This window comes from Conger conger, chromosome 19 (assembly GCF_963514075.1).
Source record: "Conger conger chromosome 19, fConCon1.1, whole genome shotgun sequence".
NCBI classification, from domain to species: domain Eukaryota; kingdom Metazoa; phylum Chordata; class Actinopteri; order Anguilliformes; family Congridae; genus Conger; species Conger conger.
Window position 1 is genome coordinate 22,410,465 of NC_083778.1, and position 21,081 is coordinate 22,431,545.

Sequence of the window (21,081 nt, forward strand, 5' to 3'; positions counted from 1 at the left end):
CGGTGTTGCAGTGCGATTGGCCACAGTGCGCTGTGATTGGCCGGTGTTGCAGTGCGATTGGCCACAGTGCGCTGTGATTGGCCGGTGTTGCAGTGTGATTGGCCGGTGTTGCAGTGCGATTGGGCACAGTGCGCTGTGATTGGCCGGTGTTGCAGTGCGATTGGCCGGTGTTGCAGTGCGATTGGCCACAGTGCGCTGTGATTGGCCGGTGTTGCAGTGTGATTGGCCACAGTGCGCTGTGATTGGCCGGTGTTGCAGTGTGATTGGCCGGTGTTGCAGTGTGATTGGTCGGTGTTGCAGTGTGATTGGCCGGTGTTGCAGTGTGATTGGCCGGGGTGGGTGCGCTGCGATGGCCTACCCTGGGCCTGTCTCTGCGGGCTGAAGACGTGGATGTCCATGGGGGAGAAGATGTTGGTGTGGACCTCCCGACGCCCCTCCCCCGTCACCTTGTCGCAGGAGTGGATGGAGTGCGTGTTCCAGTCCGTCCAGAACAGCGTGTCCTCGTACAGCGTCAGAGCAAACGGGTGAGGCAGAGAGCCCTTCACCACCACCTCCCTGTCAACACACACACACGTATATACAGACACATGTTTGTGTATACACACACAAACAAACACACACATGTATATACACACACACACACACACACACACATATATATATATATACAGACACACATGTACACAGACACACATGCATATGTATACACACACACGTACACAAACACACATACATATGTACATATAATACTATATATAGGGTACCTGTCGCTGCCGTCCAGATTGGCCCGGTGGATGACACTGAACTTGGCGTCGGCCCAGTAGAGCTTCTGCTTGCTGTAGTCCAGCGTCAGGCCGTTGGGCCAGTAAATGCCACTGTCCACAATGATCGAGCGGCTCGCCCCATCCATCCCTGCGCGCTCGATCTTCGGCACCTCACCCCAGTCCGTCCAGTACATGTACCTGCGGAACAGAGGGGGGAGTGAGCACTACAGAACAGCCCCATCCAGTACATGTACCTGCGGAACAGAGGGGGGAGTACGCACTACAGAACAGCCCCATCCAGTACATGTACCTGTGGAACAGAGGGGGGGAGTACGCACTACAGAACAGCCCCATCCAGTACATGTACCTGGGGAACAGAGGGGGGAGTACGCACTACAGAACAGCCCCATCCAGTACATGTACCTGCGGAACAGAGGGGGGAGTACGCACTACAGAACAGCCCCATCCAGTACATGTACCTGCGGAACAGAGGGGGGAGTGAACACTACAGAACAGCCCCATCCAGTACATGTACCTGCGGAACAGAGGGGGGAGTAAGCACTACAGAACAGCCCCATCCAGTACATGTACCTGCGGAACAGAGGGGGTAGTACGCACTACAGAGCAGCCCCATCCAGTACATGTACCTGCGGAACAGAGGGGGGAGTAAGCACTACAGAACAGCCCCATCCAGTACATGTACCTGCGGAACAGAGGGGGGAGTACGCACTACAGAGCAGCCCCATCCAGTACATGTACCTGCGGAACAGAGGGGGGAGTACGCACTACAGAGCAGCCCCATCCAATACATGTACCTGCGGAACAGAGGGGGGAGTACGCACTACAGAGCAGCCCCATCCAGTACATGTACCTGCGGAACAGAGGGGGGAGTGAAAACTGCAGAACAGCCCGAGCAGCGCTACAGCAGAGTATAAACCCTGAGTCCGGCCTGCTCGCCACACTGAGGGATTTACACCGGCTTCAGCATCAGAAGTGCTAACTTTAGCCTTAGCATTAGCGGTACAGGCTGTAGTATTAACACTAGCAGCATTAACTTTAGCATATTTTCAAGATGAGACTGAATGAGAGCAATTCCTTTCTGTTCGCAAAACAAACCTTAACACTACCCAAACACTCCCTGCCTGCTCACACACACACACACACGGACACACAACAGCGTTCAAACCGGCACTTCCTGAAACACGTGGCATGAAAACATCCTTCCTGAGCCCCAGCAGAGCACCCTTCCCATGACCTTTGACCTGCGCACGGGCAGCGCGACCCTGGGGTCAGGCAGGGTGAGGAAACAGAGCGGAATGGGGGGCTGACCCAGCTTCCTGAGCGCAGGATCCCAGAGAAAGGATTAATGTGTATCGTTACTACACCTGAAACACAACCTTTAAACACAAACACACACACACACACACACGTGCGTTCTCTCTCTCTCTCTCTCTCTCTCTCTCTCTCTCTACAACACACAACTTCACAGAAGACGGCAGTCAGCACTGAAATGACGACTTACTTTAATGGGTGCCTTTGTAAAGTCCCAGGGCATTCCCAAAGCACAAGCTTATACAGGAAGCCTCCCGGGAACGCTTGGGAAAACAGGAAAACAGGAAAAGCGGGAGAAGGGCCATGCCGGGCCGGAATGTCACAGGGGAATCCCCCCCAAAACCCGAAACACATGCCCTGTCCGTGACATCACTACGTACGTCATCATATCACTCTTTCAAAACAACACGCTGGACAAAGACTGTGCTGTGCAAAGACTGTGCTGTGTGCGATAACTCATAACAACAGCACCGTAGAGCCAGCGCTGCACCACAGAGCTGCACCACAGAGCTGCACCACAGAGCTGCACCACAGAGCTGCACCACAGAGCTGCACCACAGGGCTGCACCACAGGGCTGCACCACAGGGCTGCACCACAGAGCTGCACCACAGAGCTGCACCACAGAGCTGCACCACAGAGCTCTGCACCACAGGGCTGCACCACAGGGCTGCACCACAGAGCCAGAGCTGCACTGTGTGTGAGTCACAGTGTGTGTCAGTGCAGGGGTTAAGCGGTCAGACGGTTGGCCTGTGGTGCGGTCGCACTCCCCGGTCCACTGGGCCCAGACCCGCTGCTTCTCAGATCGCCCGGGAAAAACCCGACCGTGTGACCCGACTGCCTCCAGACTGCAGAGTAAATATGTAAACAACCCGCTCCTCAACAGCCCCGCAAGGCCTTCAGAGACCCGGGAAAACAGAGGCTCCCAACCCTGTTCCTGGAGATCTACCGTCCTGAAGGTTTTCACTCCAACCCTAACAAAACACAGCTCATGCAACAGCTAGACGTCTTGCTGAGCTGCTAATTAGCGTGCCACAGGAGGGTAGGAGTGTAACCCTGCAGGATGGGAGCTCTTCAGGACCGGGCTGGGGGAACGCAGTGCTGTGACAGAGTGGCTCTTTCCCTCCTGAAAGAGCCTTGAGAAGCGGATGGAGGCACGGGCAGAGGGACCCTCGGTGGGGGAGGGGGTATTTTGGGAGGCGCGGCGGGCCCGGGGGAAGGATTTACGGCCGGTTTGAGGACGCGTGTGACGTGGAGGAAGGGAGAGACAGGCGCGCGGGTCCCAGGGGTTCTGCTCCAACACAAAAGGGCCCAGCAGGCAGCGGGACGGCCCATTAACGGCTGCCTTTGTTTTCCCAAATTGCCTCTGACACTCCTCCCAGCTGGATTACTGCCCCCGCCCCCGCCAGCCCCATCCAGGGCCCCTGACTGACATCCCCCCCCCCCCCCGCCCCCAAAACACAGGGGTAAAGGGTAGAATGTGCAGAGCAACCCAAATTATTACTGCTATTTCTGATTTAGCTGACACCATTATACAAAGTGACTTACAGTTGATTAGACTAAGCGGGGGTCAATCTCCCCTCGAGCAGTGTAGATACACCCTGGAGCAGTGTAGAGACACCCTGGAGCAGTGCAGATACACCCTGCAGCAGGGTAGAGACACCCTGGAGCAGTGTAGAGACACCCTGCAGCAGTGTAGATACACCCTCGAGCAGTGTAGAGACACCCTGGAGCAGTGTAGAGACACCCTGGAGCAGTGTAGAGACACCCTGCAGCAGTGTAGAGACACCCTGGAGCAGTGTAGAGACACCCTGGAGCAGTGCAGAGACACCCTGCAGCAGTGTAGATACACCCTGGAGCAGTGTAGAGACACCCTGGAGCAGTGTAGAGACACCCTGGAGCAGTGTAGAGAGACCCTGGAGCAGTGCAGAGACACCTGCATTGTGGCAGTTACACAGCACAGCCATGGGGAGGAAGCTGGCCTGCACAGAAACTGAAAATGAATAATTTCACTTCACAGTGAAACAGAGCTCCAGTTCCACATTTCTGTGTGTGTGACTGTGTGACACACACACACACACACACACACACACACACACACACACACACACACACACACACACACACACACACACACACACACACACACACACACACACACACACACACACACACACACACACACACACACACACACACAACCAGCCAATCACGGCTCAGGTTGTAGAGCCCTCCCTCAACGGGTACACCAGGTCAGCAAACTCAGCAATGGGGTGGGGGGTCAGAGCAACAAGCAGAAAAACCAGTTAAAACCCCCCCCCCCCCCAGGCCTGGGGTCAGGCTGTGACTCACACCACAGACACCATCACTCACATTCACACCATAAACCAGCCTGTTCTACTGACACTAACTTCAGATAAACCAGCCTGTTCTACTGACACTAACTTCAGATAAACCAGCCTGTTCTACTGACACTAACTTCAGATAAACCAGCCTGTTCTACTGACACTAACTTCAGATAAACCAGCCTGTTCTACTGACACTAACTTCAGATAAACCAGCCTGTTCTACTGACACTAACTACAGCCAGATAAACCAGCCTGTTCCACTGACACCAACTACAGCCAGATAAACCAGCCTGTTCTACTGACACCAACTACAGCCAGATAAACCAGCCTGTTCTACTGACACTAACTACAGCCAGATAAACCAGCCTGTTCTACTGACACCAACTACAGCCAGATAAACCAGCCTGTTCTACTGACACCAACTACAGCCAGATAAACCAGCCTGTTCTACTGACACTAACTACAGCCAGATAAACCAGCCTGTTCTACTGACACTAACTGCAGCTAGAAAAACCAGCCTGTTATACCAACACTAACTACAGCTAGAAAAACCAGCCTGTTCTACTGACCTGGGACGGTTGGCGATGCAGAACTCAAACACATGAACAGGAGCTGGAAGGACCGCTTTTTTGGGACAATGGAGGATGGGGGGGTACAATAGAAGCTTTTAAAAAGAGCAGGACTGACCCACTCACTCACTGGCCAGCGGTCCACACACGACAGCTCCCAGCCCAGGGCTAAAAGGGGGATTCCTTTCTGTGTGTGCACGGTGGGGCTGAAGAGTTACAGGGCGGAGCTGGTAATGAGGAAGACGAGGAGGAGGAAGGGGGACCTGGTCTGGTGTCCCAGTCGCACAGAGACGGGCCCTGGGGGGCCCAAAAACTCCCCTTAATGACACACTTTTACAAACGTGCACATAATAATTAGACCTTAAGAATTCTATGGGCTGCAGAGAACTAACACAATGGTGCTGTCTTCATGTGCATTACACCTTCTGTGTGCCAAGCATCACACACTCTCACACACTCTCACACACTCTCACACACTCTCACACACTCTCACACACTCTCACACACACTCACACACACTCACACACACTCACACACACTCACACACACTCACACACACGCTCACACACGCTCACACACGCTCACACACGCTCACACACGCTCACACACACTCACACACACTCACACACTCACACACTCACGCACACTCACACACACTCACACACACGCACACTCACACGCACACTCACACGCACACTCACACGCACACTCACACGCACACTCACACGCACACTCACACGCACACTCACACGCACACTCACACGCACACTCACACGCACACTCACACGCACACTCACACGCACACTCACACGCACACGCACACTCACACGCACACTCACACGCACACTCACACGCACACTCACACGCACACGCACACTCACACGCACACTCACACGCACACTCACACACACTCACACACACTCACACACACTCACACACACTCACACACACTCACACACACTCACACACACTCACACACACTCACACACACTCACACACACTCACACACGAGTGGAAACGTTCACTGTGAATCGACTCAAGCGTTTTTCATTACCCGGATTGCATTGGGTATTTTTTCGACATTACAAAGTTGATTGCAAACCCAGTTATTCAAATGGTTCTGGCATAAGCGGAGCATTCCTTTTGGTTTACGTCGTCATCGGTGATGGTACGGTGCTCATGAAAAGGGCCATAGCGAGGAAGTTGACCATTATCTGAAATCCGTCGTATTTTAAAAGCAAATGACTTCACCCCAGGCCAACGGCGTTTGCATTTTACAGCAGACTGCACGAACAGGGGAAAAAAGTAAATTAAGTGCCCAGTTAAAACATTAATTAACAAGTATAAATGTAAACTCATGGATCAACCATCTAACAATCAATCAGTTTACCTCTACAGCATGGACAAGAAAATAAAACTGTTGATAAGATTTGAGAGAAAAAAAAAAGAGGCTTGAATAATCTCAGAAGTGAATGGTCATCAAAGCAAGGCATCTCACAATGAGGGTGGTTGGGCTTTGTGTGAATTAGGATCCCTGACACCGGAGTGGATTCATAAAACCATTTTTAACAGCCATATCTGGAGCAGCTCCCATATGCGACACTCTCTCCCGTACACTGGGACAGGACAGAACTGAGAAACACTCAGTGAACACTCCAGGGCACTCGGGGGCAGTGAGTTTACCACCGTTCAGCTCACTGGAGCATTAACGAGGAGAAGATGCAGCAGAAGAAGGGTTTGGGGGTTTAGGGGGGTGTGAGGGGGTGTTTAGTCAGTCTCAGCTCAGGCTGTTAGGCCGTAGTGACCCCCTGCTGCTAAATCCTCGCCGTGCGAGACTTCCACCTCCGGGGCAGCTGGCAACAGCCAGGCTCCTAATCCCCCAAATACCAGCAGCCAACCCCGGGGCAGCTCACCCGCCGCACAGACCTGCGCTACGCCAGGGCCAATCACAACTGCAGCCCACCACCATCTCCACCAATCAGAGACCTGCGCTACGCCAGGGCCAATCACAACTGCAGCCCACCACCATCTCCACCAATCAGAGACCTGCGCTACGCCTGGACCAATCACAACCATGTCACACTGCCATCTCCACCAATCAGAGACCTGCGCTACGCCTGGACCAATCACAACCGCAGCCCACCACCATCCCCACATCACTTTCCCCCAAAAAGGCGTTTGGCAGGTGTTGTTTTTAAAGCTTTCTCTGATGCCCAAGCACTGCACCCCACAAAACAAACACACCAGCCAAACACTGCACCCCAAAAAACAAACACACCAGCCAAACACTGAACCCTACAAAACAAACACACCAGCCAAACACTGAACCCCACAAAACAAACACACCAGCCAAACACTGAGCCCTACAAAACAAACACACCAGCCAAACACTGAACCCTACAAAACAAACACACCAGCCAAACACTGAACCCTACAAAACAAACACACCAGCCAAACACTGAACCCTACAAAACAAACACACCAGCCAAACACTGAACCCTACAAAACAAACACACCAGCCAAACACTGAACCCCACAAAACACACACACCAGCCAAACACTGCACCCTACAAAACAAACACACCAGCCAAACACTGAACCCCAAAAAACACACACAAGAGTGTGGTGCCACAGACTCCAGACTGTGTTGAGCCTTTGGGAACATGGTTTGGATTTTTCCTGTAAATAATTAAAATGAAAATGAAAAACAGCTGATGGAGGATTTGTCTTCATTGCAGTGTTTTCCACTGGAGCCAATCACAACCGCGTCACACCGCAACCTCCACCAATCAGAGCCGCAGAGGAGCAGGAGAATGTAGGTGAAAAGAGGACGTTTCTCCCCCCCCGATGAATCACAGCGCTGGAAGTCGTCCTGACGACGCGGCCTCACACATTTCACACACGCTGGCGCTCCAGTTCACTTTGAATATTTTTTGCGGGGGAAAAACTACAAGAAAAGGCAGTAACCAAAAACAGCTGCCGTAAGGATCAAAGAAAGAAAACAGACAGTCACACACACTCGCGCATGCACACGCACATGCACGCACACGCACACACACACATCGCTCACTTGCGCATGCACACACACACGCACACGCACATGCACGCACACACACACACACACATCACTCACTTGCACATGCACACGCACACACACACACTATACACACACACGCACCGCACACGCACTATACACAGACACTATACACAGACACTATACACAGACACACACACACACACACACACACACAGCGGTCTCGCTGTGCGATCCGGGCGCTGAAACAGAGCGAGCGGAGGGTTCCTGTGCAGGCTCATTGTTGGAGCGCGCTCGGTGCAGGGAGCTCAGTGGAATGAGGTGCTGACGGGTTGCTAGGCGCATTAGCATTTTTGGAGCGATGCGACGGACTGGGGGGGGCAGGGTCTCACAGCGGGGGGGCCGCTCTGCCACACAGGGTAATTAATGGGAAGCTCACTAAGCTATTTGTACAATGGAGTAATTACAGCACTGCTGGCTGTGGAGACCCTACTGAGCCCCCATCTCTCTCCCTCTGTCACACACACACTGAGACATGCATACACACACACACACACACGCGTACACACACACACACACACACACACACACACACACACACACACACACACACACACACACACACACACACACACACACACACACACACACACACACACACACACACACATACTGAGACACACACACACACACACACACACAAACACCCCAGCAGGATGGAGGGGCTGTAATTTAAATAAAAGCAATGAATACATTAGAGAGGCTTTATCCTGGGCTTTGTGTGTCACCATGCCAACCCACACCCCGCTCACCCTCTAACCCGCCGCCCCGCTAACTAGCCGCCCCGCTAACTAGCCGTCCCGCTAACTAGCCGTCCCGCTAACCAGCCGCCCCGCTAACCCGCCGTCCCACTAACCAGCCGCCCCACTAACCTGCTAACCAGCCGCCCCGCTAACCAGCCGTCCCACTAACCAGCCGCCCCGCTAACCCGCTCACCAGCCGCCCCGCTAACCCGCTAACCAGCCGCCCCGCTAACCCGCTAACCAGCCGGCCCGCTAACCCGCTAACCAGCCGCCCCGCGGCCTCAGGATGCTCCCGCTGCAGACGGGATGCTCTGTGCGGGGGCGGGGCCAGGGTCCATTTCCCCGCCCCTTTACCCACCCACCCACACAGCACTGCGCTCCGTTACCACGGCCACCGACACCTAGCTACCGCCTGTCAACAACCCTCTCCTGGACTCAGTGCTGCTCTTTCAGCCTCTCTCTGAATGTGAAACGGGCTGAACGCTCACGCCCCAGACGGCACCAGGCCCACAGCGCACTGGGCTCTTATTGGCAGCTGGGCTCCAGCGCCTGGGCCCCGCTCAGAACAGGCTCAACGTGGAGTTCAGCAGGGATCCAGGCAGCGGTTTTCCAAAGAATTCATGCTGAAAATTCCCAACAGTCTGACGAGTTAAATCAATGCGCCTAAAAACACGCCTGGCCACGACACACACACACACACACTACGGTTGTGTGGTACAGGCGCGGACAGACAGACTACAGACGGACACAGACACACTACAGACGCACACATTAGCAAGGCTCGGAGGAGAAATCGGAGCAGGAGAGAGAGGGATCCTGTCAAAGCCAAAAAGGTAATTTCTTCCGCATGTATAAATATTCTTCTTGACTATGTATAAATATTCTTCTTGCTTATGCATAAATATTCCAATCGAGGAGCTGGGGGGGAAGGCTGTTCGCTCTGTGAAAACGTTTTTACCCTCCTAAAGCAGATATTAAATTTGTATGGTGCTGTATGCAAATTAAACTCCGAACACTTGTAAACGACTCGAGTGTTCAGCGGATTTGAGTGAACAGAACAGCCAGCACACGAATGAGAATAATAAGAGTAATTTCCCGTCTGTGAAACGGAGCAGAGCGCTGGAGCCCAGCGGCCGGGTCCCACCAGGTGCCAGGCCTCCTGAGCGCAGCGTGAGTGTTGCTCAACCCTTCCCCTCTGCTTCACACTCTCCAATACAACCCCTGACAGCTCTTTCACAACCGCACGCCTCTGCCAAAGATTCAAAAAATGATTCCGTTCACTGTTTTTACAACAGCAGATTCCATCAACCGCAAATGGAAATGGCTTGTTGTTCATTTTTTTTTCAGCGCGTTCATGTTCCCCCGGTGCCAAGACCTGACCCTGCAACATCGCAGAGCCGGGGTCAGGAGGAGGCAGGGAGAGGACGCTGCATTTCACACAGAGCTCTGCGGTTCAGCTTCAAGAGCATGCAGCGTACACACTCTCACGCACACGCGCACACGCGCACACACACGTGTGTTTTGCTCTCAGTTTCCCCGTGCTCCAGCGTTCCTTATTCCGGGCGAGTCTGTGTGAAGTGGCCCTGGTAAGGAGTCCTTACTACTTCACTGTCCTGGCTGTACAGTCCTAGTATAGCTAACCGGCTACAAGCGCATTGGGGCTCTCCCTTCATGCAAGTAACAAAGCGATTGAGCCACTTAGCCACAGTTACAGAAGCCAGCTCAAAAACTGAGAAAAATCACCCCAAAACCTTAATTGTGGTCTTTCTGTGATATTTACTTGCGTATCAGGATGTTTAGTTTGGCTAGGTAAGCAGTGTTTGGCTAGGTATGCACTTTACACTTTGCACTTTGTTGTACGTTGCTCTGGATAAGTCTGGATTAATGTTGTGTAATGCTCCAAATTGCCACAGACCCGAAACACTGATAAAGCAATGATGAAGGTCCCCTCCCCACAGGACCAGTCACACACCTGTCCGCCCCGGCAACCGTAACCAACCCCAGCTTTAAAGCGCCAGGCCAGGGAGACTCAGATCTCACCCTGCTTTTCTAGAGACGCAGCCTACCATCCAATCAGGGACAGGCTTAGACCTGGGCCACCAGCTGAGTGGAGTCTCTGGCCAATCAGAGACGTGGATGGAGCAGTGAGGCAGCAGGTGGTACACTACAGGCAGGCAGAGTGTGTGTGACTGATCTGAACCACAGACCTGCAGGTGACTGGACCAGCCACTGCTCTCCTGCGTGAGAGAGCAGCTGCTCTCTAGGGAAAGGGCAACCAACCCTGCTCCTGGAGATCTGCTGTCCTGTTGGCTTTCACTCCAACCCTAACAAAGCACACCTCATTCAACAGCTAGAGCAGGGCTGCCCAACCCTGTTCCTGGAGACCTACCGTCCTGTAGGTTTTCACTGCAACCCTAACAAAGCACACCTCATTCAACAGCTAGAGCAGGACTGCCCAACCCTGTTCCTGGAGATCTACCGTCCTGTAGGTTTTCACTGCAACCCTAACAAAGCACACTCATTCAACAGCGAGAGATCTCGTTTAGCTGCTAATTAGTGGACTGAGGCGTGTCAAATTAGGGTTGGCGTGAAAGCCTCCAGGAAGGCTGCCACTGCAGTCAGGCAGTAAACTCCTGCTTTAGTTTCTAGCAGTCGCAGCTGAGTGTATAAACCCATCCACTGACACAGCCCAACAGTCTTCAGTTCTGTCAATGAGACTCAAAGACCAACACTGACCACCTTCAGCGTCTGTTGCTAAATAAACTACATTCCAGACCCGTTCTCTACAGAGGTGCCGTCCCAGAAACTGACCAATCCAATCAGCCCAAGGCAGGACTGGTTCTCCGGGTCTCTGGTTCTCTGCTAAAGCCATGAGGACCAGGGCGGACAGGGGGTTGGACCTGGGCATCTTGCACGCGCACACACACACACACACACACACACACACACACTCACCCTCTGGCCGGGTCCAGGGCAATGGCGCGCGGCTGGTCCAGGTCCTGCCAGAACAGAACCTTCCGGAGAGACCCGTCCAGCTCCGACACCTCGATGCGGTTGGTCTCCGAGTCGGTCCAGTAGAGCTTGAGGCCCAGCCAATCGCAGGCCAGGCCGTCGGGCGAGTGCAGGCCGGAGACCACCACGGTCTGGGCCCCCCCGGGCCCCCCGGCGGTGTGGTTGAAGGCGGTGCGCTTGATGGCCTCCTCGCTGACGTCGCTCCAGTAGATCAGCCCCTGGGCGAACACGTAGTCCACCGCCGCCGCGTCCTCCAATCCGCTCACCAGCACCGTGGCGTTGCCCCGCCCCTGAGCCGCATCCACCAATCGCAGGTCCCGCCGGTTTGCGTACAGGAGCAGGGGGGTACCTGGGGGAGGGTTTAAGCACACGTTAGGCGAATGATGTCATCGCGTGCGCTCGTTTGATTGTTAGTGCGGCTTCATATTTGCCAGGACTGTTCTAGTGCTGCTTTTGTTTGTTTTGTTTTTCTCAGCAGGTTGAGTTCTTGGCTGTGGCACTTGGAGCTGCACTTCCCTCTCGGGTTTTCTGCCCACCTGTACCTGCTTATGCACTCTGTGTTGTACGTCGCTCTGGATAAGAGCCTCTGCTAAACGCCCATAGCGTAATGAACGCCACAAAGGAAAGCCTTACAGCTCATTGAACCGCTCCAGAGCGTATCACCACTTAAGAATGCAACAACCAGAGCAAATATTACTGAACATAAACCCTTGCAAGGAATAATCCATAAACCCAGATCAGGTCATGCGTCTCCAGATTACTGGGCACCAGCTCTGGTTCGGTAACGCCGAGCACAGCGATGACCTCATGCTAAAATGCTTTCCAGGTGTGCAGCTGCTGTTTTCACGCCACGGCCGTCAGAAACGCACGACAGGTGGGATGAAACACATCGAGAGGCGAAAACAAACATCTCTCATCATTTTTTCCTTCTGCGTGAGGGAGCCCAGAAAAAGACAACACATGATGAAGGCGAGAGAAAGCCAGAGGTTGTGGGGAGATTGTGGGGAGATTGTGGGGAGATTGTGGGGAGATTGTGGCGCCGTTGTGGGGAGATTGTGGGGAGATTGTGGGGAGATTGTGGCGCCGTTGTGGGGAGGTTGTGGGGCCGTTGTGGGGCCGTTGTGGGGCCGTTGTGGGGCTGTTGTGGGGCTGTTGTGGGGCCGTTGTGGGGAGGATGTGGGGAGGTTGTGGGGAGGTTGTGGGGAGGTTGTGGGGGAGGTTGTGGGGCCGTTGTGGGGCCGTTGTGGGGAGGTTGTGGGGAAGGTTGTGGGGCCGTTGTGGGGCCGTTGTGGGGCCGTTGTGGGGAGGTTGTGGGGCCGTTGTGGGGAGGTTGTGGGGCTGTGGCGTAGTCCGGGTGCAGCTGGAAGGGCCAGTGAGGGCTGGGTTTTAACGAGGAGCTGGTGACTCACAGGGGGACGGCCACAGATGCACGCGATCACTGAACGCATCGCTGCCCAGGTGTGGAGTGACTCAGCGCTCACGCATGGCAGGAATGCTGGGACAGGCCCCCCCCACCGCACGCTAGCTGTCCCCTACCCCACCCCCCCCTACACACGCAATTTTCATTCAGCTCAGGACTCCATGGTTTCCAGTCTAAAGCAGACAAGGACATTTTCACCATCGGACAGAGGTGTAGGTATTCATAAAAACATCAAAGGAAGAACATTTCCACTTTTACAAAGAGCAGTATCTTGCGGTTTAATGAATGATCTTGGAGACCAGGCGAAATGAGGTCATCGGGAGGTGTGGACATTGCTCCCTCACTGACCTCCCTCCTAAAGGAGCGTTATAGGGCCCACTAACATAACATGGAGTGATGTCACCCGCTAACACCACCTGCAAACGGTGAATTCCTGGAGATCCACGGTCCTGTAGGCTTTCACTCCAACCCTAACACAGCACACCTCACTCAACGGCCAGAGATCCTGTTGAACTGCCAATTAGTCGAGTGAGGCGTGCCATGTTAAAATCCACAGGACGGTAGTCTCCAGGAACAGGGTCCATTACCACTGTGAGAGTGTTGAAGACACAAGAATGGACTTCAACACAACCCCACAAAACAAGCTCAAAACTGACCTTCTTGAAAAGCACATTGGGCATAACAGATCTGAGGCTGAACCCAAAAACATATCAACAGCCTGTCCCGAGGCAGATGGGTGAGGGAGAGCGTTGGGGGAAATCACAGTGAGGAACAAAGCAAAATAATGTCCCTCACAATGTGCCAATCACAGAAAACCAAGGCCAACCGAAAAGTAAACAGACTTTGGACACTGACAGATTTGGAATTTCACTCCTAAGAATAAAACCAGGCTAGCTGTGGGGTCCCCCCTGAAGGTCCCCAGAACGCAGGGCACAGCACGGCGTTCATTAAACACACACACAGAGGAAAACCGCTGCAGAGTCCGGCGCTCCGCACACATTTTCTCTCCCGGTCTTTTAAGGGGGTGCAGCTTCCATTTGGTAAAATCTGGCAGGGAGTCAAACCCCAATCTGACACATCTCCCACCGCAGCCCCCACCAAGCCGGGCCCCGCCCCCTCACTCTCTCACTCGCTGCTCTCTCAACACGGGGAATTTCCTTCACTAAATATTTATAAGCTCACGGAACACCAGGAAAGTTCACTGAAGTTGATCCAACACTAGTACTCAACTGTGCCAAGTGTAAACAGTGGGGCAATTGCATTTCAGGACACTTAATATTTGGCCACTGATAGTGTTCAGATTTCTGTTCACCCTTTAGCACTCTGAGAACGCGCGCACACGCACACGCACACGCACACGCACACGCACACTCTATAGGGGCCCTGTGTACAGGTCACACAGGATACAGATGATGGCATGCTAGGAGTAAGTCCCTTTTAACAGTTTGGTGAGCATTTGCTTGTCAATCATAGTACGACAGGGTTTCTGTTCAAGGGAAATTTTTAATTCCTCCTTTGGAAGCTATAGGATAATAGGATAATAATTTTATACACACACACATACACACAAATCACTACACTCACCATTTCAAAATCTAACAATACATTTAAAAAAGTATCAAACAGGAATTCACTGGATACCTTTGGATGGTTTCGAAATCTTATCTCAATGTGCAAACATAAGTACGAGATTCAAATAAATACTTCCAAAAACATTGCGTTTGGAGGTGGAGCACCAGGAGAGGAAGGGAAAGTTCCGTTTCCCCAACACAGCCCGTGTCGGGGATTAGACCGGTGTCGACCCATCCTGGAAGTCCACAGAACAACCGGTCTAATCCCCGACACAGGGCTGCTGCTCTGAGGGAACGGAACTCTTCCCTTCCCATCTCCTGGAGCACTCACCACTCCAAACGCCAATCGTCTTTTGGAAGTATTTATTTGAAATCCTCGTCACTTCATGTTTGCCCATTGAGACAAATGACTTTCCGAAACATCAAAAGGTATCCAGTGCAATTCTGTTTGATACTTTTTTAACATGTATTGTTAGATTTGATGGTGAGTGTAGCTGATTTGTGTGTATGTGTGTGTGTGCAAATCTGCGTGCACGCGTGAGTGTATAGTGTGTGAGTGAGAGTGTGTGTGTAATGTTTGTGTGATGTGTATAAATATAGCGTGTATATACGTATGTGTATTTATAAGTGTGTGTGTATGTGTCAAATCAGACCAATTTGTTGCCATAAACAAAATAAAAACCAGACAAAAAAACCGCACGGTACTGTCTCACTGGATTTTAAAGCAGAACTGCCAAACAAAACGACCAACCATCGAGGATTACAGATTACACATAAAACAGAGTTTGTACTAGTGAGGTATATCCAGGAATTCAGAAAGAATATCCAAGAAATAAGTGTTCAGCACACTACAGCAGCCAAGGACCTCACTGTCCTGTCAGGTTTAATCTAGGAAGCGATAATATACAGGAGAGCGCTATGAGATTAACAAGCGTAAAATACAGGACAACGAGTAAAACCAGAAGCCAGATCTATAGCCATAAATGAATCTTTGCGAAACGAATATGCATACACAGTAAGTTAGAAAAATATAGTAAAACCACATGTTACGTTTCTTGCAAGATTACACCAGTGTCCCTAAACCCAAATTACGCGAGGCTGTACGTGCGTGCTTGCTGAAACTAAATTGGAGGCGAGATCGGTGTACCAGGACCAGAGCTACGTGTTAGCATAAACTGAATAATGTAAAAAAAAAAATACTGAACCAAACAAATAGCCAGCTACACAAACATCCCAAAGCAACAAGAATGTCATCATTTTCTAATGACAGAAGCGATCTGGGGAGGTAGCTATTGTGGTCATCTTGTAACTTTCAAAATCACACACAAAACAATATGCTTTCCAGATGTACAAAATAATTCATTAAAGTTATAAAGCTGTCCAGCTACAGTAATTTACCGTAAAATCCTATTTAAAAAAATAAAATAAAAAAATAAAATAGTACGTGTTTACTGTCGTAAGACCACTGAATAACTTCGCAAGGAGAGGCTACAGAGGAGCGAAAGCACAGGCGTTCTTTCTGGTGCCAAGTTAGCGAGGTAGCTTGTTAGCCAACTTGAATTTTAGTCGGTAGCTTGCTATGCTAGCTGGTTAGCTGCAACAAAGCAACGCCAATGTTTGACCTCGAACCAAAGTGTTATTGTTGTGCATTTGTTTGTTTGACAAATACTTGCAGTTAGATCCCAGTTTTCACGTTGAGTATTTGGCAACACACAATAACTGTTTTACAACACGACTTCCAGTGTATTCTTGAAACAAAATGCATTTGCATTCCGTATTCAGATACAACTGGGAAACAACGAATATTTACCAACGTTCCTTGTAGCAATATATACTAGATCTATACCGTTGGAGTGCTCTTTTTGACAAAGTACAGAGAAGTGGTAACATATTTACTCCATTTGGAAGAGGGAATATTAAGGAAGACGGGAAAAGTGCATGTGTAAATCTATCGGAGCTAGGCTAGTTCGGTTGCTAGCTAGCTAGGTAGAAACTAGATATGCGCAAGCATTCAACACACTAAATTCGATACATGGTTGCGATCTGCACTGGACTTGCAATCAAGGTATCCAGCGCTAGCTCGTTACCCTTAACGCTGGGCCCCTTTCGTCTGCACGCAAGGCCTTGTGCAAAAAAAATGGCCACTTCTCCTCGGAAACCTTTCCCAACTTTCCAAAAAGGCAACAAAAAAGCCACATCAAAAACTCACCTCGTATCAGCGAACAAAAACTACACCACAACAGACTCCGCAGAACGGCGCCCATATTTCTCCCGTTTTCTTCTAGCCCCCGCCGCTCTCTTCAGCGCGGGGATACCATCGCTCGGCTGAGGTCTATCCAGTGAATTTTCGGCTTGTTGGATGATTCTGGGTTCTGGCTACAATGCATCTGTAATTATTCTCAGTTCCATTCTGCGAGCGCACAGCCTCGGCGGCGCTGCGATTCCAAATCCCCGATTCGGCTGCCTGAGTGCAACAACACGCTGGCTCTCGATTCGTCTCCTTCCGCCGGGAGAAAAATGTCAACCCTCCCCCCCTTTTCCCATATTCCCCCCAGTTTCTTTCTGTAAAGCGCTCGACCGCTCGGCTATTGTTTTAGCTGATTGCGTTCGCTCTCCTTCAGCGAGATGATTGCTCCTGAAATTAAGCCATTACAGCCCAAATAAAAATCCGATAATGTCGTCGAGCCTGTTGTGTTTTTAAAAAAGGAAAAATGCGGATTCCAACAACAATTGTTTGTAAGCAAAGAAACACATTCCAAAGGGACTAGTTTCTCACGGCGTGATTGGCGCTCCGGTTTGGAACAGCGTACCCCTGTGAGCGTGCTTGAGACATTCGGTCTCTGCTCCTTTCGTGAGGGGGTTGGTTTGTGGACAGCAAACGGTATAAAATACGGCGTATATTTGTGTGTAAGTTGTCCTTTCTCGTAGCTTAAGACCCGTGCTTTTTTTTTTGTTGCAAAAAGACAATTGCGTTTGGCTTGGCATGTAAATATACAATAGTAATACAATAGTAAACCATAAATGTATAAAATAATTATGGTTGATTATTGCGCACTTAAACGTTGACGCTCTTCAAATGCAAATTCTTGGCTAAATAGGCTGTATAATTATAAATATAACGCTCCTCACAAATTCACTCCTTTAAATAAAAATAATGACAAATGAATGTATAATGAAACTCATGACTTATGATTGTAATAGCATGATCTGAAGAAAGGGTGGACTGTGATATTATTTGACCCATGCTCTTTTAAAATGAGGAAGAATTGGCCAAGGAATTATATTGCCACTCTACAGCAGACAAGCATCAAATATCATCAGCATAGGTATGGTGATACTGTACATTCTTGGACTCACTGCTTCTCGGAAGTTAAAAGCATAAATAACTGCACTAATATTGATTTTATGGAACCCCAGGCAGACTTTCCCTGACAGATTCTACCTGTGTGATGGTCACTTTACCTCCAGGACAGATTCTACCTGTGTATTGGTCACTTTACCTCCAGGACAGATTCTACCTGTGTGATGGTCACTTTACCTCCAGGACAGATTCTACCTGTGTATTGGTCACTTTATCTCCAGGACAGATTCTACCTGTGTATTGGTCACTTTACCTCCAGGACACAGCAGCAGGAGGAGGGGGTAGCGATACCATAACTGGGTTATTTAGACACAAATACAATTTTGCAGGGCGTCAGATAATGTTCGTGTTACAAACTACAAATGAATAGGCTACTGAGTCCTGTTCCAGTTCGAAAAAAGGTTGTGTTCGTTTTTTGGCTGATGGTCATACATTTTATTCAGTTTTTGCAATTCTCAAATGAAAATACAGTATCAATAATACAATAACTTGAAAATAGCCAACTGAAGTGCCTTCAGTGGCTTAATTCAATGTATGCTGCACATTATTGACCTCCTTCCTGCCATACTGCTCAACTGCCTATTGATCTTGTGTTCAGGAGGATACTTCTCTTATTTGAACTATGAGTATGTCATGTTAAGTTAGCTAGTCTTTGAATGACGGTGGATACCCCATTTATGCATGTAGTTCTAATCATAAAAGCTGCCTGAGACTGCCCACTGCTTAAAAAGGCAAAAAAAAGGCCACCTTACACAGGACAACATTTTGATATATGTCAAACAAATATATTTTATTTATCTACCACCATGTAGAGTGGGTGGGTATCTACCACCATGTAGAGCGGGTGTTTATCTACCACCATGTAGAGCAGGTAGGTGTTCATCTCACACCATGTAGAGCGGGTGGGTGTTTATCAGCCACCATGTAGAGTGGGTGGGTGTTTATCTGCCACCATGTAGAGCGGGTGTTTATCTCACACCATGTAGAGTGGGTGGGTGTTTATCTGCCACCATGTAGAGCAGGTGGGTGTTTATCTCACACCATGTAGAGTGGGTGTTTATCAGCCACCATGTAGAGCGGGTGGGTGTTTATCTGCCACCATGTAGAGCGGGTGGGTGTTTATCTGCCACCATGTAGAGTGGGTGGGTGTTTATCTGCCACCATGTAGAGCGGGTGGGTGTTTATCTGCCACCATGTAGAGTGGGTGGGTGTTTATCTGCCACCATGTAGAGCGGGTGGGTGTTTATCTGCCACCATGTAGAGCGGGTGGGTGTTTATCTGCCACCATGTAGAGCGGGTGGGTGTTTATCTGCCACCATGTAGAGCGGGTGGGTGTTTATCTGCCACCATGTAGAGTGGGTGGGTGTTTATCTGCCACCATGTAGAGTGGGTGGGTGTTTATCTGCCACCATGTAGAGCAGGTGGGTGTTTATCTGCCACCATGTAGAGTGGGTGGGTGTTTATCTGCCACCATGTAGAGTGGGTGGGTGTTTATCAGCCACCATGTAGAGCGGGTGGGTGTTTATCTGCCACCATGTAGAGTGGGTGGGTGTTTATCAGCCACCATGTAGAGCGGGTGGGTGTTTATCTGCCACCATGTAGAGTGGGTGGGTGTTTATCTGCCACCATGTAGAGCGGGTGGGTGTTTATCTGCCACCATGTAGAGTGGGTGGGTGTTTATCTGCCACCATGTAGAGCAGGTGGGTGTTTATCTGCCACCATGTAGAGTGGGTGGGTGTTTATCTGCCACCATGTAGAGTGGGTGGGTGTTTATCAGCCACCATGTAGAGCGGGTGGGTGTTTATCTGCCACCATGTAGAGTGGGTGGGTGTTTATCAGCCACCATGTAGAGCGGGTGGGTGTTTATCTGCCACCATGTAGAGTGGGTGGGTGTTTATCTGCCACCATGTAGAGCGGGTGGGTGTTTATCTGCCACCATGTAGAGTGGGTGGGTGTTTATCTGCCACCATGTAGAGTGGGTGGGTGTTTATCTGCCACCATGTAGAGTGGGTGGGTGTTTATCTGCCACCATGTAGAGGGGGGTCAGCTCTCTGCAGGGGCAGCTCGCTCTTGCCTATCTCACTATGTTTCACAGTGAATCTGATGTGCGGTTCAGTGCAGAAAAGTGATTCTGCATCTATAACCTGAGCTTAGCAATAAGATCTGAAATATGTGTATCTATCTTTGTCAATATCTACAACAACCCCGTATTCCAGTCTTTACCAATAGCTACAAAATAACCACCACATCTTTACCAAAAGTATAACTATAGAGCCAATATCAATTAAATATATTTCTGTTACCATTTTTGCAAATTAATTTTTGTTGGAGCCTTGATCTGGAAGTAGCAAGCAATGTTAAAAAGCAACTTATTAAAAATTGAAAAAAGATTTTTACCACTTCAGCACAATAATAGTTTGTTTTTACATTCCATTTTATTAAGCAGACACTTTTATCCAAAGCAACTTACAAAAAAGTCCATATCACGGTCATTGGAACAAACTACAGAACAGGTCAGATAAGATACAATTCACATAGAATCAATTTAAAATAAAATGTACCAAAAATATTGAAAAAACATTTGACCACTTCAGCATTATTATTACTTGTTTCCAGGTATCTGATATTTATTCAGTTCCAGAAACATACAGATAATAACCAATAAAGTGTAGAAATATATATAAATACTTTTTTTCCCACTTAAAATGGAACTGCATTCATACACCACAACCTGACAAGAACTCCACAACACCTGTGACATCTACGAACTGCTTTCATTACAAAAATCTATAAAAACACGGTACGTTTATCAAGAGTCAATATGTGATCAAGAGTCAATAAGAACTCACTGGTTAGGTGCTGCCACCCT

General features: G+C 50.1%; 1 protein-coding gene across 1 annotated transcript in view; it reads right to left on the minus strand.

Annotated features, from left to right (window-relative positions):
- The window catches only part of lrp6 (low density lipoprotein receptor-related protein 6), a 45,196-nt gene extending 27,850 nt beyond the window's left edge, over positions 1 to 17,346 (minus strand). Inside the window, exons 1-4 of the mRNA XM_061229129.1 lie at positions 17,061 to 17,346; positions 11,804 to 12,209; positions 765 to 962; positions 359 to 555 (exon numbers count right to left, since the gene is read on the minus strand). Of these exons, the coding sequence (XP_061085113.1) occupies positions 359 to 555; positions 765 to 962; positions 11,804 to 12,209; positions 17,061 to 17,115 (856 nt within the window). The 5' untranslated portion in view covers positions 17,116 to 17,346. The remainder of the gene's footprint in view (positions 1 to 358; positions 556 to 764; positions 963 to 11,803; positions 12,210 to 17,060) is intronic.
- Positions 17,347 to 21,081: the final 3,735 nt, after the last annotated feature.